The following is a 23,000-nucleotide window of genomic DNA, read 5'->3' as shown; positions in this document are numbered from 1 at the left end:
ACAGTTTTCCTTTGGTGTGTGGAGGTGTGTGCTTCTCTTTGTTTATTCCATTAGGAGTTCATTGGGCTTCATGGTCTGTGCACCAATTTCTACCGAGAAAATGGCAGCCATCCCTCTTCAAACATCGCCTCAACCCTTTCTTCCCCTTTCTTTCTGGAATACAGAACTAATGTACGTTAGGGCACCTCACGCTGTACCCCGTGTCCCTTAGGCTCTCCTCATCCTCAGTAGCTTTGTTTCTCTTTGCTACAATCCAGATACTTTGTTCAGTGTCTTTAAAATCGTACCAATTCTCTTGATCCACTGTGACTCTTTTGAACAGCTTTATTGAGGTAGAATGAACTTTTAACCAATTGTACATATTTAAAGTGCACACTTTGATAAGTTTTGACCTACACATATACCTGTGTAATGCCCAGTCCAGGTCATGAATATACCCATCGTCCCCCAAAGTTCTATGTGAACCTTTGCAGTCTGCCCCCACCCCACACCATCTCCAGGTAAGCACGGACCTGCCTTCTATCACCATAGACCGATCTGCCTTTTCTAGAATGTTAAAGACTGAAATCCCACGTTATCTTCTCCTCTTGCCTGGCTTCTTCCCCAGCACGATTAGCTCACGGTTCACTTATGTTGTTGTGTGTATCAGGAATTTTATTTTAAAATTGCTAAGTAGTATTCCATTAAAGAGTTCTGGTGGCATAACCATTAGTCACTCAGCTGCCAACCAAAAGATTGGGGTTTAGAACCTACCCAGCAGCTCTGGGATGGAGACCTAGCAATCTGCTTCCTTAAAGCAGGACAATGGGGCAGTTGTGCTTGGTGACATGGGTCGGTAGGAGTTCAGAGTTGACTTGGCACTAGCAACAACAGCAGTATCCTATTGGACGGCTGTCCCACATGGTGTTTATGTGTTCACTTATTGGCGCCTGTTTGGTCCTGTGTGTTACCTGTGCATTCACTCATTGGCGCACGTTTGGTACCACATGTTGTCTACATGTTCACTCGATGGTGCCCGTTTGGTTTGTTCCCAGTCTTGTATGGGAATGAGCTCTATTTTCTCTCAAGTCATATCTGGGGGTGGAACAGCTGCATCGTGTGGTATACATTTGATGAACTTTTTAGTAAGTTGCCAAAATTTTTCAGAGTGGTTGTATCTTTGGTTTCTGCCTGGATCTTCATTATTTCTCTTCCTTCCTTTACTTGGATTTCATTTGCTCTTCTTTTTCCAGTTGCTGAAGGAAGATACCGAGGTCAACGACTTGAGGTCTTCCTTCTTGGTTAAGACCGGTATTTTGTAAATTTCCCACTAAGTGTCACTTTAGCCACATTCCACAAATTTTAATATGCATTCAAATGTATTCAGTTCAAAATACTTTCTAATTTCTTTGTTGATAACAGTTTATTTGAAAGTGTGTTATAATTTTCCAAATTTGTGTGGATTTTTAAAGATACCTTTGTGTCTGATACTGATTTCTAATTTTATTCCACTGTGCTCAAATTATCTTTGCATGATTTGAACCTTTTAAGATTTATTGAGACTTAGGTGTCAAATATGGTTTATCTTGGCCACTGTTTCATGTGCTTTAAAAGAATTAGCAGTGGGCTGTCATCAGGTTCAGCATTCTATGAATGTCTGTGTTGTATTCCCCCTCTTCTCTGCTGTTGTTGTTAGGTGCCATTGAGTCAGTTCCTACTCACAGTGATCCCATGTACAACAGAACGAAACATGGCTGGTTCCTGTACCATCCTCACAATCAGGGCCGTGGTTGAGCCCATCTTCATAGCCATTGTGTCGATCCATCTTGTGACCAAACATTCAATTGATATTTATTGATAATTACTGATGATTGGAATGCGAAAGTTGGAAACAAAGAAGAAGAATCAGTAGTTGGAAAACATGGTGTTGGTGATAGAAATGATGCTGGAGGTCCACAATAGAATTTTGCAAGACCAAGGATTTATTCATTGCAAATAGCTTTTATTCAGCAACACAAATGACCACTGTATACTTGGACCTTGCCAGAGGGAGTGCACAGAATTGCATTGTCTACATCTGTGGAAAGAGGCTATGGAGAAACTCAGTATCCTCAGGCAGGACAAGGCCAGGAGCTGACTGTGGAACAGCCCATCAGTTTCTCAGATGCAAGTTTAAGTTGGAGCTGAAGAAAATTGAGACAAGTCTATGAGAGCCAAAATACGACTGTGAGTGTATGCCACCTGAATTTAGAGACCATGTGAAGAATAGATTTGACATATTGAACACCAGTGACTGAACACCAGACAAGTTGTGGGCTGACATCAAAGACATCACATATGAAGAAAGCAAAAGGTTATTGAAAAGACAAGAAAGGAAGAGAAGATCAAAATGGATGTCAGAAGAGACTTTGGAACTTGCTCTTGAACGGACAGTAGCTGAAGTAAATGGAAGAAATGATGAAGTAAAAGGGCTGAACAGAAAATTTCAAGGGGCAGCTCGAGAAGACAAAGTATTACAATGAAATATGCAAAGACCTGGTGTTAGAAAACCAAAAAGGAAGAACATACCTCTCTGAACACCTGGTAATTTTTTATTGGATTACAGATAGCATGACTTTTGCCTTTTGGGTAGTGGGAATGTTCTTGAGTTCTTGTTCTAGCTCATGGCTGAATTACTTGGGAACAGTTTGATCCTTTTGAGGCTTGTTTTTTTCTTTGTTAGAGAGGACCAGAGCAGCATTTAGTTTTGGACTAATTTTTCCCCCCTCTTGAGGCATATCCTGGTAGTATGTTACTCAATGCCCCATGAATTATGAGGTCTTCTTGTCTGGCTGGTGAGAACAGGAACTATCTGTGCCTTGGGTGGTCTCTGGGAATTACTCCCTCCAGATCCTTCAGGTAGTTCTGGCCCTGGCTTTGGGTATTTTCGCTGCTTGCGTGTCATGGTCAGTTTTTGGCTGAAGACTCCAGGGAACTTTCTCCCTGTGATACTCTCTACTCTCTGCGACTTTGCTCCAGGAATTACCGCTGGTGGCCTCCACAGGCTCCCAGTGTGTCTTCCTAACTCAAGAGACTGCTGGGCTCTGCCTGGCTTCCTCCTGTTTCACCTGGAAATTCTCCACTAGTAACAAAGCAATTAGGAGGCTCATTTCACTTGTTTTTCTTCCTTCAGGGTTGCTGTTTTCATTGTTTGATGCGTGGTGTCCTTAGAACCATTGTTCCAGGCTTTGTCCCTTTCTCTAGTTGTGGGTGTAAGTCTGGTTTCTGTGGCATCATCTTGGTCAGAAGAAGACCCTGAACTCCTTCAGTGGCATGTTAATTGTCCCCCTGCTTCCCTTGTTCTACTGAGTTTTAAATTTCAGTTGTTAAATGTATATTTTATTTTATCTCCAAAAAGTTCTATTTACTTATTTTGGTCATTTTTATAAGTCTTGCTCTTGACTTTGATTTTCCATCTTTATTTTAAACACAGTTCATATTCTTAGTCTGCTAATGCCAGCTGTGAACTCTATATGTCTGACTCTTTTTATGTACCAGCTCTCACTTATGGTACCTCATTTGCTTGTGTTTTGGGATTGTGACTGGGACCTCATGTTTTGGAAACTTTGAGATCTGAATTAAAGATGGGTCTCTCTAGTGATGATTTGTATTTGCTTTTGCTAGATGCCTGAGAGCACTCACTAGGCGCCACTTTAAACAAAATTCTTGGCTTTAGGTTTTGGGTTTTTTTTTTCTGGTCACTTATGTATTGTAAGTGGTTGCAAACCCACGAGAAGGCTTACAGGAGAGACATCCCCCTCTTCACTCAGTGATAAGAGTTGACTAAAGACTTTGTCCTAATGGCTTCTGGGTAGGGGGTTGGGTAGGTGTTGTTATTTCTAGTTCACCTATATATTGAGGGTCTAACCTTCTGAGAAGATTTTCACTACCTAATATATATACGGGAGTTCTGGTAGCATACTGCCTAAAGCAATTGACTGTTAACCAGAAGGCTGGCGGTTCAAACCTATCAGCCACTCCTTGGAAGGAAAGATGGGGCAATCTACTTCTGTAGTGATACTGCCTCAGAAACCCAAGGAGGGGTTGCTATGAGTCAGGTCCGACTTGACAGCACATAACAACAACAACAACAACAACAACAATATATGCATGTATCTTGGAAGAGTACAGCCAGAGTGCTCCTTAGAGCAAAGTGACACTTTGTCTCACTTACTTTGGACATCAAGAGGGACCAGTCCCCAGAGAAGGACACCATGCTTGGTAAAGTAGAGGGACAGCAAAAAAAGAGGAACATCCTGGATGAGATGGATTGACACAGTGGCTGCAACAATGGGCTCCAACATGGCAACAGTCATGTGGATGGCGCCTGAATGGACAGCATTTCATTATGTTGTTCATTGGGCCACTGTTGTACATAGGGCCTTCTGGTTAGCAGTCAAGTGCCTTAGGCACTATGCTACCAGAGCTCCTACGTAGGGCCACTAGAAGTTGGAAATGACTCCACAGCACCTAACAATAAAAACAACCCTCTGAGGTCTCAGCTTTATGAAGGCATGTGATTGGGTCTTGTCTTGACTTTGCACCTAGGGAAGATCCTGGGCTTTGAATCCAGTGCCCTGCACCCCACACAACCATAGAAACAGAGCTCCTTTGTCAGAGGCTCTCAAAGGGAAATCTCACGTAAATCCTTAGTGTACCTTTCTAGGTTTCTATTCTTTTTTGGTTTTTGACTTTTAAACATTCCTTGCTTTCTAAAGAAAACATCAACACATCTAAATATATATTTTTTTAAATGTTATGTTTTAATCCACATTTTAGTTGTTTTCAGTAAAAAGGTGAGTATGGTTGTAGTCTATCAGTATATCTAAGTGATGAGAAGCAGCAGTCAAGAAATCAAATGACATATTGTGTTGGGCAAATCTGCTGCAAAAGACACCTCCGAAGTATTAAAGAGCAAAGATGTCAGTTTGGAGACTGAGGTGCGCCTGACCCTAGCCATGGTATTTTCAATAGCCTCATATGCATGTGAGAGCTGGACAGTGAATAAGAAAGACCGTGGAAGAATTGACGTATTTGAGTTGTGATGTTGGTAAAGAATATTGAATGTACCAGTGCCTGCTAGAAGGATGAATAAATCTGTCTTGGGAAAGTACAGCCAGAATGCTCCTTAGAAGCCAGAATGGCCAGACTTTGTCTCACCTACTTTGATCATGTTGTCAGAAGGGACCATTCCTGGAGAAGGATATCATGCTCGGTAAAGTAGAGGGTCAGTGAAAAAGGGGAAGCCCCTCAACGAGGTGAATTGACACCGTGGCTGCAGAGGTGGGCTCAAGCATGGCAATGATTGTGAGGCTGGTGCAGGACGGGGCCACATTTCATTCCGTTGTACGTGGGGTTGCCATGAGTCAGAATCGACTCATGTCGCCTAACAACAGCAACAGCAAGCTGACCGTACTGTTGGGGATGGAATTTTTCTTTGTCACTCTTGTTTCTGGTTCTTTTGTCATGAAGAGCTGTGTGTTCTGACACACACTCAGCTGTAGCCGTCCTATCTCTGATGATTATGGCCTTCTGCTTTTGTCTAAGAAATTTTAGTCCCAATTTCCCAATGTCACAAAGATACAAATATATTATCTTATGTTTCTTCTTATGTGAATCTCTCCATCTCTGTATCTGTGTATCTATCTATGTAAGGTAAGGACTTATTTTTATTTTTATCCACTTGGTAAGCTATGGTCCACAGTCCAAATCTATACTTTGATCTGTTTTTGTTTGGCTCAATGAGCTAGGCATGATATATATATATATATATATATATATATATATAAAAAATTATTATTAAAACACTAATGTGTAGCAGAGATTATATGTTATTTGCAAACTCTAAAACACCAAATCCATTTTCCTTACTTACTATTACATTTTGACCTCCCATCTATATTTCAGGGTGCTCCATTCTGTTCCATTTGTCTCGATGTTTTTCACCACTCCAAATAGCACAGTGTAATGAAAATGGCTGTTTTCATTAATGATGCTACATGAGTCAAAGAAGGGGGGTTAGGGAATGTAGGGTCCATTTCCTGAGTGGAAATGGAAAAGCAGAGTAAATCATACTCGTTTGGCTAATTGCCCCAACATTAACCAGAGGCGTCGAGATTCAGAGAGCTTGCCAACGATGCCTCTGCTGCCCAAAGTGGGCAGTGGACTGTGGGATTGGACTATTGATTAATTTGTAACCATGTCCAGAATGGTATGAAGGTGAAATGTTCAGAGACTTGTCCCAGGATCTTCTGACAAACAGAACAATGAATAGTGAAGTCTCAAGAGAATTGAACTGAGCAGGGAGGATATGGACGTTGTAGGGGAGAACGGCGCTCTGTAACCCTACAAGACACATTAGCCACCAAAGGGTGAGAGGGTACTTGGGGTTCTCAGTTCTCCTGGGGAGCTTCCCTTTGAGCTTGTCCTGCACAGAGGTCAAGGTGCTCTGCTGTTACACCTGCTACATCAGGGATGGGAAGGGCCCTGGGGGTCAGAGTGCACAAACACCCTAGGCATCGCCAACACCACCCCTCCATCAGCCAGGGATAATTGTTTTAGAGGGGTGAGAAGTGGGGAGTGTGAGTCATTCTTGCTCCTCCCCCAGCCTGGACCCATGGGCATAACCTGCTTCTGAAGGTGATTTGGGCAGCTCCTGCCTGGACCGGTGATGTGGCCAGCTTGCAGCCTCTGCCTGGCCATAGGTCTTACATTCCCAGGGTGCTACTGCTACCAGAAAGGCTGCGCACAGAATGTTCTGGAAGATCACAGGAGAGAAAGATATGCCATGACTCAACAGAAATTGTCTTGAAGACAATGCCAACTGGTCTCCCCATTTCTGCCTTAGTGGCGTCTGAGTTTGGGGAGAGGACTTGTCAGCAGTGCCTTCGAAGAAGCATGTGCCTGCTCATGGCAGGATACACACCCAAAGAGCGACACCACCTGGAAAGACAGACAAAAGGTCACCAAGCAGATGCTGCGGTGTGCAGACCTTCTTTGGGGCTGTGATTAGGAACTGCGGCTGGCTTTGTCAGGGGCTCAGACGAGTGTGGAGGAAACAGGCTCCCTCTTCTGCCTCCTGCACTGGGTGGTTCTGAATTGCTTCATGGGAGGGGAATTCGTGGAAACAGAGGCTGGAAGGGAAGGGGTCAGTTTATAATGGGGCCCTGCACTCACACGCAGGAGCTCCGGTGTAGTGGTTAAGGTGTTTGGCTGTTAACCGAAAGATTGGTAGTTCAAACCTACCAGCTGCTCCGTGGAAGAAAGATGAGGCAGTCTGCTTCCATAAAGATTTACAGCTTTGGAAACCCAGTTGAGGTCAATGTGCGTTGGAATGGACTCAATGGCAATGAGTTTGGTTTGGTGCTCACGGGTAATAGCCTTTATTTTGGATGTCAGTGTGTCATTTCACTAAAAGGTAACCTCAGGGGCTAGTTTTGGTTCAAGGTTGAAAGAGTACCTCAGGACAATAGCCTCAGGGGGCCTCTAGTCTCAACCAGTCCAGTGAGCCTGTGCCTTCTAAGAATCTGAATTCTGTTCTGCGCTTTCCTCTGTTCTTCCCGGGCCTGTGGATTGTGGCCCTGATCAGAGCAGTCGGTAGTGGTAGTTGGGCACCCTCTGGGTTCTCAGGTATCCCTTTTGTGTGTCAAAGTGCACATCGCTGTGCAGTGAACCAGTCCAGATGATCTAAGTGCGACCTGTGATGGTTCCTTCTTCTCCCTTCCTTGTCACCCCCCTGGGCTGTGACGGCTCCACCTTGGAGATGATGAGGTCAAGTGGCCCGAGGGCTCATCCACATGGAATTTGTGGTGCTCACTTTGTTGAATCAGGTCCTGTGCCGTCCATTCTGGTCACCACTAGCCACATATGGCTGTTCAAATTCATTAAAGTGCAATGCCATTCAGAACGCGATTCCCCAGTCACAGTAACTCCATTTCAAGTGCTCAGTCCACCTGTGGCTGGTGACTGCTGTGCTGGACACACTGTAGGGCACTGCTACCATCACTGAAAGGCCTAGTGGGCAGTCTGCTGATCAAGTCACCAAGACCATATAATTCAGTATTTAATCCCAGCCACCACCATTTATTACAGGGCCCTTGGGCAGTGCAAACAGTGGACAAGCGTGACTGCTAATCAAAAGGTTGGAAGTTCAAATATGGCCAGACACACCTCAGAAGAAAAGGCTGATGGGGTGCTGCAAATGCAGCCCAGAACGCCCTCTGGAGCACAGTTCTCTGACACACATGAGGTGGCCATGAGCTGGAATCAGTGTGGCGGCAGCTGGAACGGGGTCATTATTAAGTACCCATTGCATGCTCAGAGTGCAAAACAGCACGTGCTAAGCAGCGTAGGAGGCTTGCTTAGCCTCTGAGAGCCTCCAGCGTTGGGGCCTGTGAACACCCCATGTCACATGGGCTGCTGCCTGGGGAGGTGGTTGCCTGGAGTTGCCCAGCTAGCTAAGGTCGAGCACTTGTTGCCGTCCCAGGGGTGTATCATACTGTCTGAGCATTGCCTCTTCAGGTCTTTGCAGGTGTTAGCTTCCAGCATGTCCTTTTGGGCTGCTGACTACACCTGTGCTCCTCTGCCCAGCAGGTACAAAAGGCCATGCCTGCAGAGCCAGGCTCAGCTGAGAGCCAGAAGACTGCTCAGATCACACTGGGTGCTCAGGGGAGGCTGCCACTGTCATCCACGCGAGGGACGAGACCCCTGCCAGCCCCTCAGTCGGGCTGCTTCAGAAACCGCAGGTAATACTGCCCTTGGAGGTGAGCCCCTTGTTGGCCCTGACGGGGCGTGTCTAGGACCAGGCCGGCCGGGCACCAATGCAGGGTGAGCAGGAGCGAGCCATCCTGGCCCTCAGGAGCTCAAAGCCCAGCAGGGGGACAGGTGCCTGACAACAGTGGCAAAGGTCACCATCCAGGTGACCCTGAACTAGTGGATGGGGCACTGGGCGAGAGCTGAGAAACCATGGCTGAATTCCAACGGCTTATCCCACGTGCTGGCTGCATGTGCCAGACCCTCTGCCGGGCGCTGGTCACCCCCAAAGCATCAGCCCAGTTGCCAGTGAGCCCACGTGTGTCCAAGTAGAGCTGGCCTCCATGGGGTTTCCAGGGGCTGTTTTTTCAGAAGTAGATCCCGAGGCCTTTCCTTAGAGCCACCTCTGGGTTGGACTCAAGCTGGAAGCCTTTGGCCAGCTGCTGAGCACATTCCCTGTTTGCACATGCCGGGATGTCACAGACTGACCCCAAGCCTAAGACGAACACGAATGAGGGCGCTTGTTGCCCTACCTTCACCCATCTCTACAAAGGAAGTCTGCTTGGCCCTTTCCAGGGGCCACTGTGAGGTGGAATGGCCGACAGCCAGACAGGCAGCTTGAGCATCAGCGTGAGGCAGGCATGAGGTGTTGTGTGCTGAGAGCCCAGGCATGTTGCCTACTTGCCAAGTGGCCCAAGGGTACTGATGGCCGGACATGGAGAGAAATAGAGGATGAGCTAATTTGTAGGGCTTCCCGGAAGGGGGGATATTTGAAGTGGCAATCACTGGACAGCCAGGGCAACACTTAACTTCTGGGGAGCTCAATTTCTCCTCCTTCCCCACACCTCCAGAAATTCTCAGCCCAGCCTCAGCCTTGCTTTTGGGGTGCTGACGAGCAAATGGGGACCATCGGTGAAAAGGCTATACCCCTTCTGGCCAGCGGGGGCTGGATTACCAGCCTCCTGTGGTTGAGTGGTGTCTGTTTGGCTCAAGGCTGACCCTGGGCCCTGTCTGCTCTCTAGGTTCTGGTCCCCCAGGGGCGGTTGGCAGGGGCACCTCTGCTCCACCTTTATGAGGCTCTAGAGGCCCCTGCAGGCAGATGATACCTTTTGTGCTGCCCCAGCCCCAGCCCCCAAAGCCCTCCCCTGTAGGGAGGTGCAAGGACTAGTCCTTGTTGAGAATTAAAATCCAAGAAGGTGTCCTCAATTTGATGGCCAGTGTGAGATGAAAACCATTGTCTTTGATAAGGAACTTCAAGGAGCAAAGTCCCCTGGGAGAGGCTGGGAGATTCCAGGGTGGGGGTAGCAGAGGGAGGGTCAGAGAACCGACCCTGTGCTCACTTCATTTCTGTGGTCCTCATCCCCACTGCCATTGGCTTGTCCTCAAATGGACACAGTGATGGAACTGCCCGTTGGGGTGTTCTTGGTGACACGCTCCATGGAGGGCCTCTTTGGCTTCAATTTTGGTCTGTATTCCCAGGACAAGAGAGAGCTCTCCCCCATGCAAATAGTAGAGGACACCATGAATCTCCTGTCCTTTGCCATCGGGCCTCCCCATGACAGCTGCAGGTGGCTTTATGTCACATCCATGCCCTCTAGACACTCCACAATCCCCCTCTCGGTCCGTGAGACCTTTCCTACCTCCCAGCCCACCCTGGGAACCCAGGTCCAGCCTGAGGCCCTTGGATGTTCAGGGCGTGGCTCAGAGCACCCAGAAGGCAAAAAGTTGGGGTGCTGTGATTTCCAGAGGCACCATCACTCCTCATTTGGAGCAGAGTGGAAGCCCCACAAGAGTTATGATACTGACTGATGGGTTCCTCATTCCTTGTTTCGGTGGACCTGCCCCAATGTTGCCCCATTAAATCCTGTTTCTGAGTGTCCATTCATGTTGGGGGTCAGCTCCTATGGGACTCCTTCTGAGGCACTGGCAGAGAGCTGGTAGCCACCACTATCTAGAAGAATGAGTGGTAATTGGTAGAACCCAACAGAACCAACTGGAACTCTACCAGTTGTCCTGAATGATGGCCACTTCCAACTGTCTCTCTTCTCAGCACCTAATTGAGCCACCCCAGGAAACCTCAGCTTCCATGTCTATACTCCCAGGCTCTGTGTTCTGAACCAAGGGGGCAAAACAGAAGATAATCCCCCTGCTCTGGGTAAATGTGACACAGGAGAACATAGAGTGACAAGCCTTTCAGCCTTGGCTCGAACCGCCATGTGAAAGACATTGGTGGCTCAGTGCAACCCTGGCCCCCTGAATCTCCTGGTCTGTGCAGCTAGAATGTGAGCTGTGTCTTACCCACCTGATGGCCCCATGTAAGGACCACACTCTGCAAACTCCAACGCAGACAATGCGTGGTATGCTGATAGTCATCATTCCCTAAGCATCAGGAGGAGGCATGTGCTGAGTGGCAATGAGAGGGGACACGTGGTAATAAGTGTTTTGTTGTTCGGCAGAAGACAAGGCCAAGCTCATGAGTGTTGGGGGAGGGACCTCAGGAAAGGCGTCCTCTGGGCCGGGAATAGAGGCAATGCGGATGGTGGGGAAGGTAGATCAGAGGCTTGTTGGGTGTGGGCGTAGAAGCGTGGTCACAACTCAGGAGTCAGGACATCAAGCTGCGAGGGGCAGGTTGTGGGAGGGTGGATGGGGGTGCGAGGGTGGGCCCTGTGTATGAAGGCACGGACAGCGTCTGAGGCAGTGTTTCCATTTGGCCATGGCCTTAGCCCTTTTCCCCATCTGGGAACCAACCTTAAGGTCAGATGTGACCTTCAAATGTGTTTCTCACTGAAAGACAACTGCATGGAAATGGATGTACAAGAACGCCCACTGTCTGCACTCTCATTGTTTGCAAACGGATGCTGGGAAAGTTCTATTATGAACCTTCTCAATACATAGTCATCCAAACAGAGCACCCTGCTCATTGCCAGCAGTGGGCGTTCCTCACAGGCAGCTCCAAGCCCAGGTGAGAGTGTTGGGTATGGGACCCAGTAGCTTCCTTTGGGAGGAAGGCCCAGTGGCATGCTGGATGGGTACAGGGCCTCTGGGTATCACTGTGCGGATTGGGCCAATACGCCTGAACCCCCCCCCCCCCCCCGGCTTGCCAAGCCTGACACTGTGGCCGTGGGCTGTGTCAGTGCAGAGCGAGGACACCTATGCCTCTCCCCTCCTCCCTGAGGGGCGCCTTTCCCCACTTCCTGAAATGAAAATGGGTGCCCCTTCTGATTGTGCACATGTGCCTGTGTGTCCCCTGTCACCTGTGGACGTTGGCATGAGCGGAGACCCGTTGGAAAGCCGCTGGCCTTTCATCGTTCTCTCACACAACTCGTTCTCTAGGGCTGCAGTAACAGGAATACCACGAGGGAGAGGGCTTCCTGAACAGAAATTTATTTTCTCACAGTTTTGGAGGCTAGAAGTCTGAGTGCAGATCACTGGCCCCGGGGGAAGGCTTGCTCTCCGCTGGCTCTGGGGAAGGTCCTTGTCTCCTTCAGCTGTGTTTCCTGGTTCCTCAGAGATCTCCGAGGCACAGCGTCCACCATCCCATCTCTGCTGCCTTGCTCAGTCTCCTCTTACATGTCTCAAAAGAGAGGGATTTAGGACACAGCCCGCGCTAACACTGCCTCATTGACCCAATAAAGAAAACCCATTCCCAGACAGGATTACAGCCACTATAGGGATTGGGATTTACAATGCATATCTTATTGGGACACGATTCAGTCTATCACACATACTTCATCCCTTTAGCGGAGCCCCTGGGTGGTGCAAAAAATGCACTTGCTCCACTGCTGACCCACAGGTTGGGGGTTCAGTCCCTCCCAGAGGCCCCTCAGAAGAAAGGCCTGGCAATCTACTTCTGAACAATCAGCCGTTGGAAACCCTCCCAAGCCCAGTCCTAATCTGACACCCATGGGGGCACCATGCGTCGCAACTGACTTGACTGCTCCCGGTTTCCTTCAGAAGCTGTTCTCAGCTTCAAGAAATGGCACTTCCCCCCCAACACACACACAGGAAGGAACAGGGGACTCCGAGAGAGCCCAAGGTGCCTCCCATTTTCATGAAATCCCACTTCTATTGCCCCCAAGTCCCAAAAGTCAATAAAGGGCTCCAGTAAATGGAGGACACAACCAGAACCAAACAGGAAAAAGCAAAATTCAGAGACAACCTTCATGTGAAGCTAAGAACTAAGGTAGCTCAGCTCAGCTTCCTGCTGGAGCCACCCCCCCCCCCTCAGTAGCAATGCCCCGGCAGCAGCCCCCATGGTGACAGTGTTGAGACATCTGTGTTTACTATTTGAGCAGAAGGTGAACCGGCAGTGTGGGTCACTGGTGCCCACCTTCAAAGGTGGGTGCGCTCGGAGGGACAGGTGTGGGACTGCAGAGTGCGGTTAAGCATTCGCCCAGGAATGCTCATCGCTGCCCTTTGCTTACTGCTGTGTCAAGGTCGGGTCAGGAAAGGCTGGCTGTGTGCCACTGCCACTATCAACAACGCTGGGGTCCACAGAGCATGATGGACACCCTCAAGCTGGAGGGTGGAGGGTGGAGGGTGCATGAAAATAAGACTGCCTGGAAATCAAAGGGGAACGCAGGTCTTATGGTGACCACTTGCTAATATCAATAGGTCACAGCCAAGGGACAGGCACTCTGAGGGCATTGGATGTTTGAAGACAAAGTGCTGTGACTTCAGTGGGATGGGTAGTTGGACTTTGGTCTGTCAGGGACAAACAATTTTCTTGTATCTCCTTTGACCTGGCAAGTCCTGGATGGAGAGACCAGAGCTGGCTGTGCAGTGAGGAATCTGACTTCACCGTGTGTGTGTGTGTGTGTGCATGCGTGCATTGTCAGGAGGACTTGTTTTCCATGGCAGAACAAGATGGGTGATCTATTTTGGATGACCTGAGGAGCTCAGGATGACCTGAGGAGGGAATTTGATGCAATACAGCAAAGACATTGAGATTGTCCTTTGGGGACTTTCTCGATTGAAAGGTAGGGAAAACCCTTGACCTTGCCCTTTACAGGCCACTCGAATCAGGAGGACACTTCAAAATAACTAATCAAGAATACTTTCATCCTGGGGCTGAAATAAGATGTTCCAGTGGAACTCCTTGTCCTCTTTAGTTTTGGAGAAGCTTCTTGTCAGTCATTTATGAGGATGGGAGAGAGGGTGTTTTTTTTAAAAAATATTTTTTAAAGTATGCTTAATTTCCCTCTCTTCTAAGTTATTTCAATATCTTGGTACTGATCACTCAGATTAACAGATGGCTTGGCAGTGAAGCCATCTGCAAGCAGAAGGCCAGTTATGAAGGATAAAGAGCTAATTTATAAGATTCTACATTGATTGGATTCTTGGACATTCTACTGAGAAATGAGTTGTTTTTCTTCCCCGTAAATCGAAATCCAATGGTGCGTCCCATCCAAGTTTCCAGCAAGGATGTGTGGGAAGCTGGAAATTTCTCTGAAGATACCAAATACAGTAGGTTTACCAGACACAGTAGCACAGGGATTAAAGAGATTGGCTGCTAACTCAAAGGTCGGTAGTTGGAAACCACCAGTTGCCCCACCAGGTGTGGCAGTCTGCTTCCATAAAGATGTACAGCCGTGGGCGCCCCAGGGCGCAGTCCTGCTGTGTCCTGTGGGGTCACTGTGGGTCAGAAATGACTCAGCAGCAGTGAGTTTTTACCTGTCATTCCAGGCTAGATGTGATGGTGAATGTCCACGAGAGTTATGATTTCAAAGAACACCTTTCCTTGTGCACTTTCACCTCGGGATCAGGGCTAAGATGCGGTGTGAACACCAAAACCCAAACCAGGTGCTGCTGAGTTGATTCCCCACTCGTGGCGACCATGTGTGCTGGCGTGGAACTGTGCTCCATGGCGTTTGTGACAGATGTTGAGATTGTCATTGAAAGAAAGATCACAAGGCCTTTGCTGAGTGGATCGGAACTGCCAACCTTCTGGTTAGTAGTTGAGCACAAACCATTTGCAGCACCCAGCTTACTGATATGTGTGTTAGGGGCTATGGATTCAATCCCACAAATGTGAGCTGCCCTCTTGGAAGGGGTGGTAAGAAGCAGGCTAGATATCAAGTCATTAACTATCCCAAGGAAAGCAACACCTGTGAGGGGAGACCTTGTCTTAATTCGTGGTGCTGCTGTAATGCGGGTTATAGCAGGCAGTCACTGAAGGGGATCAGTTTTATGAACAGAGATGTACTGTCTCAGGTTTTTAAATTTTTTTTCTAAACCTTCTGCTATCTAGTGGATTCTGACTCTAACTAGCATAATAAAGAAAACTCATGCCCAAATGGGAGCTCTGGTGGCGTAGTGCCCAAGGCATTTGACTGCTAACCAGAAGGCTGGCACTTCAAACCCACCAGCCACTCCTCGGAAGGAAGATGGGTAATCTACTTCTCTAGAGATACTCCCTTGGAAACCCAAGGAGGGGTCGCTATGAGTCGAGTGGACTTGACAGCAGTGAGTTGTTTTTTTTTTTAAATACCCAAATGGGATTATAGCCTCAGGTCTAGGGGCTAGGATTTTACAGCACATATTTTTGGGGGACACAAGTCAATCTGTAACAGAGCTTATAATGCAGCTGTTCTTTAAAGGCCACCTCCGGCACATGGCTGCCTGAGGAAGCAGTGGTGGAGAGCCTTGGACCCTGATCACTTTAGGCCTCACTCACACCTCTCTCTCTGTTTACCATAAGCTTCCTTCCTAGTTCAGGTCAGTCTTCACAATGTAACACAAATTGATACCCCAAGTGAAATCACACACCAAGGGCAAGACGTTCAATTTCATGGAGTTGATGGAAGTGACCACTGGAAGCCTGCTTGATTCAGACCCATTGCAGAATCGAGCTGGGTGATGGATGCGAGAGAACACTGACAAGGACGGTAACTGCCGGGGACTCACTTGATCCCAGAGGCTTAAAAGAGGCCCTGGAAAGTTGAGGAAGCTCTTGACAGTGGTTTGTTTTCGGAGAAAAATCCCTCTTGACGATTTTGCTGTCAAAGTAAATGTAAAGTAAAGAGTAGCCCACTGGCCCCACTGCAGTTCCCTGTAAAAGTATCCTGTCCCCATCAGTATTCGAGTCACCTTTGTTTCTTTTAATAATTAGCTCACAGTTTCCAGTTATAACTAACCTACAAGTGACAGGTTTATTGCTGGTTTGTCTTGTGGGCTTAGCAGTGGATTCTCAGAACTTTAGCTTCATTCTCCTCTGCTGAATCCCAGAGTCCTTTCTCTTCACAATCCAGTGTCAAAGTGTGGTTCCCATCCAGAGGGAATTCACTTTAGGTGACCTTTCTCCAGTAGCAATGATTGCAGTTAATAAGCTCCCTGTTTACCAAGCTGGGTGAAGCCCTGGTGGCACAGTGGTTAGGAGCTCAGCTGCTAACTGAGAGGTGAGTGGTTCGAACCCACCAGCTGCTCCACAAGAGAAAGATGTGGCAGTTCTCTTCTGTAAAGATGGCAGTCTTGGCAACTATGGGGGCAGTTCTACTCTGTCCTGTATGGTCGCTATGAGTTGGCATCGACTCAATGGCAGTGGTATTTTTGGTTACTGAGCAGGTAGGTCATATTTCCTTTTGCCTCTCTGGGGCTCAGAAGGTGTTTGGTGAGTGAACGATTGAACGAACCTGGGTAACCTTTATTACCTTGAGCTCCCTTGAAGCCCAGGCTCAGTTGGAAGGATTGTCAAAAGTAGTCTGCCGATCTTCTTTGAGAAGGACAGGCAAAGAGCGTGACGTGGAGGCTTGGTTTCTGACCGCACCTTTGAGACGATGCATCAGCAGCAGGAGGGGCCAGTGAGTGCCCTGTTTGGATGGCAGGGATGAGCCGGCATACAGGTCGTCCCTGACTGTCCACGGGGTCTGGCTCCGGTGGCTCAGTGCTAAGCGGTTCTGGCGTAAGTGGAATACTTCTATTTTGTTGTTGAGTTTTCATTGCTGTTGCCTTTTACTAGCAACATCTTTGTAAATCCGATCTCTGTTTTCGTTTTGGGGTTGGAAGCATTACATATAAGTTTACACATCTAGTTTAATACATGTTGTTAGGTTCCTTCGAGTTGGTTCTGAGACTCATAGTGACCCTGTGCACAGCAGAATGAAACCCTGCCTGGTGCTGTGCCGCCTTCAGACCCTCGCTACCCTTGAGCCCCCTGTGGCAGCCGCGGTGTCAGTCGGTCTTGTCGAGGGTCTTCCCTTTATTGCTGACCCTTCACTTTACTAAGCACGAGATTCTTCTCCAGGGACTGGTCCCTCCTGACCCATGATAAAGTAGGAGCAGCTAAGCCTTGCTATCCTCACTTCTAAGGAGCATTCCAGCCGGATTTCCTCCAAGACACATCTGTTAGTGCTTCTTTCCAGAAGAAGCCTGCAGGACATTCAGTATCTTTACCAACACCATAATTCAAATGGTCAGTCATACAGTCTTCCTTATTCATTGTTCAGCTCTCACATGCATATGAGGAAACTGAAAATAGCATGGCTTGGGTCAGGTGCACCTGTCTTCAAAATGACGTCTTTGCTCTTTAACACGTTAAAGGGGTTATTTGCAATACGTCACCTGATTTCTTGACCCTGCTTCCATGGGTGTTGATTGTGGATCCAGGTAAAATGAAATCCTGACAACTTCAACCTTTATCCATTTATCATGATGTTGCTTATTGGGTCAGTTGTGAGGATTTTTGTTTTCTTTATGTTGAGGTGTAATCCAAACTGAGGGCTGTCATCTTTGATCTTCAACAGTAAATGTTTCAAGTCTTCTTCACTTTCAGCAAGCAAGGTTGTGTCATCTGCATATTGCAGGTTGTTAATGAGTCTTCCTCCAATCCTGTTGTCATGTTCTGCATATAGTCCAGCTTCTTGGATTATCTGCTCGGTATACAGATTGAATGAGTATGGTGATAGGATGCAGCTCTGATGCCCACTTCCAATTTTAAACCATGGAGCTTCCCTTTGTTCTCTTTGAATCTTGGTACAGGTTCCTCATGAACACAATTAAGTGTTCTGGAATTCCCATTCTTCTAACGTTATCCATAATTTATTATTATGCACACAATTTAATGCCTTTGCATAGTCAGTAAAACACAGGTAAACATCTTTCTGGTATTCTCTGCTTTTAGCCAAGATCCATCTGATACCAGCAAAGATATCCTTCATTCTATATCCTCTTCTGAATGCAGCTTGAATGACTTGCAGTTCCCTGTTGATGTACTTCTGCAACTGTTTTGGAATTATTTTCAGCAAAGTTTTACTTGCGTGTGATACTAATGATGTTGCTAAATAATGTACACATTCTTTCAGATCGCCTTTCTTCAGAATGGGCACAAATATGGATCTCTTCCAGTGGTTTAGCCAGGTGGCTGCCTCCCAGGTTGCTTGGCATAAGTGAGTGAGACCATCCAGAGTTGCATCCACTTCCTGAAATACCTCAGTGGGTATTCTGTCAATTCCTGGAGGCTTGTTTTTTGCCAGTGCCTTCAGTACAGCTTGGACTTCTTCCTCCAATACCATTGGTTCATTTTAACACATAAACACATAAATACACAAATCACTGTAGACCAGGCCATAGACTGTTCGAAATAGCAGTGTTTTGGAAAAGTAAATGATGAAATGAGGGTGTGTGAGTGAATGGCTGAGAATGATGACATAAGTTTAGTATGTGCTGCGGCACTACATGCAATGTGTGTTCCCAGTGCTAAGATGGACCAAAAGAGGACAGTCTCAAGGATGCTTTGTTGTAACTCGAGTATGTCCTAAGTCAGGGACCGCCTGTAGTATAAGTTTACGGAATCACCATCTGCGTTCTTCAGGATCCTCTCATGGCACTGCTGTGTCACCTGATATCGTCTAATGTCCTTGGGTGGTGCAGATGGTTCACATGCTTGACTACCAACTGGAAGATAGGTGGTCCAGGTCAGAGGTGCCTCAGAAGGAAGGCCTGGTGATCTCCTTCCAAAAGCCAGCCATTGAGACCCCTCGGAGCACAGCCCTCCTCTGACACCATGGGGTCGCCGGGAGTCGGAGCAGCTTGAGGGCCACTGGGTGTTTGTTTATTCATTTCACGTCACTACCATTTTGTAGTTGAAACCTCTGGGGAGATAAGCATACAGTCACTTTGAGCCTGAGGATGTTCACTGCATTGTCCATTTGTTTTGTGGTTGTTTGTTTCTTTTTTTTTCAAATTTTTATTGTGATTTGGGTGAAAGCTTGCAGAGCAAATTCACTTTCCATACAGCAGCTCACATACACTTTGTCTCATGACATTGACTGTAATTTCCCACAATGCAATAGCTCCCCTCCCATCTTACTTCCTCCCCATAGTTACCTCTTCCCTGTGTCCTTCTCTCTCATGCACTCCTGCCCCCCGAGCTGTCTCCCTGTGCATCAACAGCTCTTCTATTCTCCCATGATTGTTCTCTCCAAGGTGTATATCTATCTAATGTAAATGTTCAGCTCATATGCCTGTCTTGTGTTTGGCGGGAAGCCACAGAAGTGTGTTCAATTCCAGAAGGGCAGCTAGGGGCCATAGTCTCATGAGTTCCACTAGGCTCTATTAGACCAGAAAACTTGTTCCCCCTTTCTTTTTTTCTTTAAATGACTTTAAGTTCTGTTCTACATTGTTTTCTCACTCTATCCAGGATCTCCTACGTAGATCCCCCTCTGAGTGGTTGACAGTGGTACATGGGCACCATCTAGTTCTTCTGGCCTCATAGTCATATGGGCTGAGGATTGCGTTGTGTAGCAGCCCCTTGGACTAATTGTTTCCACGCATCTTTGGTTTTCTTCATTCTTCTTTGCTCTGGATGAGGTGAGACCCATCGGTGTATCTAGATAGCTGCTTGCAAGCTTTTAAGATCCCAGTTGCTACTCACCAAAGTAGGATGTGAAACAATGTTTTTGTGTAGTATGTTATGCCAGTTGAGCTTGATGTCCCCTGCGACCACGATCATGAGTCCACAGGTCCAACTACTTGCTCCCTCTGGATAGCTGGCTGTGGCCAAAAAGTGACTACAACCTAGTCCCTTGTCACCTCTACTATATACCTGGGAATTCTTACAAAGCATACAGATATGCTTGTAGAAACGTTGTCTGCCAATGCTACATATGGTCATGGGCACACTCTTCCTTCCATAGACATACCTAATCGTTCAACCTGTGCACCTATCTATCCACCCGTATATCCATGTTTGTCTTCACTGACAATGCAGTACTGTATGTGCAAAAGGGTTCATCTTTGTTGTCTGTACCTCCCATGCACCTCTCTATGTCTTCCTCTTCCTGAATGCCACCATGTTGATCACTCACATTTGGTACAGTGCCCTTCCTTTCACCCAAATCAATACTTGTCTCTACCTCTCTAGCAGTGTGACCTCCCCTCCCCTCTCACCCTGGTAACCAACAAAGAAAAGGCCCTTCCATATATCAACCTTTCCTTGGCTTTTTACAATAACAACTAATACAATATTTGTCCTTCTGTGATTGACTTATTTCACTCAGCACAGTGTCCTCCAAGTTCATCCACGTTATGCGGTGTTTTCCAGATTCTACGTTATTCTTTAGGGTCACCGCAATGTCTCTTAACTTGGTATCTTCTCTCATAGGACAGTGGGACCATGTTGTAAGTAGGTGACTCGTTTCCAAAGCCAGCCCTTGAGACAAACATCACTTAGAGTCAAAATTATCTCTGGAAGTCAATCACAGTGGTAAAACTTGTATGTGTGATTCTGGACATAAGCTCCCATGCACAGTGTGCTTGGAGCCCACTGGGGTGAAGGGAGGAAAGCGGGAGGGCCTTCTGCCCCTGTGGCCTTTAGGATAAACACTAAGCTTCCCGGGAGCAGGGTGTGAGCAGAATCCTCACGTATCCCCGCTTCCTGCAAGGTATTCCACCATTCGGTTCAGCATTACGCCGCTAAAGCTGTTGTGATGTCTCACTGGATTGGTGTGTTGTGGTGGGGATTAAGCAAAATAACAGAGCTGTGCTTCAAGGGCAGGCTTTGCCTCCAAAATCAGGGCCAGATTCAATACATGCGTGATGCGGCTCTGGGCGGCACTGTCCTGCCTCGCTGGGGATATCTCTGGCTTTCTGGAGACCACTTTAGCAATCTGGGGTCTGTTCTCTGTTGGCCAACTGCTGCAGACCCCACTTGAACCAGCTGGTTTTCCCAAAGACCACCCCTAGTAGCCTCATGGGAAGGTTCATCCCCAAGTCCTGCGAAGATGTTCTGTTCACTTCCAAGTTTGAGTCTCTCTTAGGGAGAGAAGCTTGATGTGTGAGTTGTTTTTCCATTAGTAAAAGCAATCAAAAAGCCCTCACGTCCTCCTGGGGGCAAAGGGGGCCTAGCGCGTGCTGCAGACACCTCTCCTGTTGTGGTCACACAATTCCCCGCACATTTCTCCTGATGAGGTCACCGCTCCGAAATGAATACTGTCTTTTTCAGAACAAGAGGTGCAGCAGGCATGAATGCAGTTTCATGGGATTATGTTTGTACTTTGAGCGGGACATTCTGTTCTCCGGGAGCTTAAACCTCATCAGCCTACGCCTTCTTGCTGCTCACCTAGGATCCCAGTTGTTGACCCTGGGCTGCACAAACAGTCTCACATTTAAGTTTGCTCTGTTTTTGTGTCAACGTGCACATTGCTCTCTTGAGCTGATGGCTTATCTGCTTTTGTTTTTATTTATATCTATTTTTCTTAATATTGAAATCTCTTGTGTTAGAAGGACCTGTTCCATTAACTAAGACCTGTCCTATTCACTCTGATGGATACTGGAATACATTAAAAACATTCTGTGGTTTAAATAGTTCTCTGAAATAGTTCCTTAGAAACACATGTTGTGGAATTGATGGAGACCATTGATATGGTTGAGGCTCATTATCTGGGCTTTTGCTGGCTGCGTTGGAAGTTGTGCCGCCTCTGCTGGTAACAGACAAGTTAGAGCACCAGAAGGGACACGTGTGGCTCCATGCCCAGAGGACATGTTCGATCTGCTGGTACGCAGACTGAAATCGGAACACCGAGGGGGACAGGTGAGGCTTTGCACCCAGTGGACACGTTGGATCTGCTGGTATACAGACTGAAGTTGGAACACTAAGGAAGACATGTGTGGGTCCTCGCCCAGCAGACATGTCAAGTCTGCAGGTGCACAGACTGTAATCAGAGAACCGGGGGGACATGTGAGGCTCTGCACCCAGTGGACATGTCAGGTCTGCTGGTATGCAGACTGAACTTTCAGCACCGACGGAGATGAGCTTGGATCTATACCCAGTGGACACATCAGAAGTTATATTGATGTTCTACTGAGTGATAAGAACAAGATAGAGTTGATGATTTGGGAGTGTCCTGAGGATGGCATGGCTTGTGACTGTAACCAAGGGGAAGAGCGTGGGTATAGTTGCCAGTGAGATTTTAGAAAACACAATCACTAGACTCAGAAGGTACCCCCACTTTAGGGAGGTGTGACATGCAATCCCTTCAAGAAACATGTGAGAAGGGACTTCTATTGTCACTTTGCAGAAGAAACTGAGGCTGAGAGACAGATGTTGTGTGAGTCTGCCAGGGCCACCTGCATGGCGTAGCAGGCCAACAGTGTTTCCTCAGTTCATCTCTCACGTGTCCCCTCCCGATTTCCCTCTGTCCATGTGCCCCCTTTGCACATCCGTGCTGATGTTTCCCTCTTAGCCCACTTATAATCAACTTAAAACATTTGTCTTAAAAAGAAATTGTTGATTGCTACTGAAAATGGAAAGCAAATGCCAGGTGCCATTATGAGAATGTTGCAAAAGTAAATGCACTGTAAACAAGGCTTGTTAATAAATAAATGCGAGCTAGAAATGATTGTTGGCAGAAGGCCCTGGGTCTCTGCTAGAGATGTGGAGGCGGTGGGTGTTGCTGGCTCTGTGAAGTCAGCCCCCGACTCCTGGAGACCCCCCCCAGCAGAACGCAGTGCTGCTGGACCCACGCCACATGGTGCCCAGGTGGGTGCTCCACTGTGATGCCTGGGGTCCTTTTGGTTTTTAATTTCCTTTGTGACACACACACAGCAACACAGACACTGTTTCGTTGGCTTCTGCATGTCCACTTCATGAAGACATTCCGCAAGCTGTACTGCACTTTCACTCTCTGTCCGAGTTATCTCACCCTGGTTAACATACATTCGGTGCACTCCAAGCAAAAGCCCCCGTTAGCCCTCCCCCGTCCCTGGTAACCACAAATTACTTTTGGTTTCTATAG

At 47.4% G+C, this 23,000-nt stretch overlaps 1 protein-coding gene across 1 annotated transcript in view; it reads left to right on the top strand.

Moving 5' to 3' along the window:
* ZNF831 (zinc finger protein 831) overlaps positions 1 to 23,000 on the top strand; it is a 100,785-nt gene that overhangs the window by 12,261 nt on the left and 65,524 nt on the right. The window contains exon 3 of the mRNA XM_042782388.1: positions 8,611 to 8,762. Within this exon, the coding sequence (XP_042638322.1) occupies positions 8,611 to 8,762 (152 nt within the window). The remainder of the gene's footprint in view (positions 1 to 8,610; positions 8,763 to 23,000) is intronic.

This window comes from Orycteropus afer, unplaced genomic scaffold, assembly GCF_000298275.1.
Source record: "Orycteropus afer afer isolate SDZICR_OR568_19922 unplaced genomic scaffold, OryAfe1.0 scaffold00295, whole genome shotgun sequence".
Lineage (NCBI taxonomy): Eukaryota > Metazoa > Chordata > Mammalia > Tubulidentata > Orycteropodidae > Orycteropus > Orycteropus afer.
Note: the sequence above shows the minus strand (reverse complement) of the source record. Positions and strands in the feature narration are given on the sequence as shown.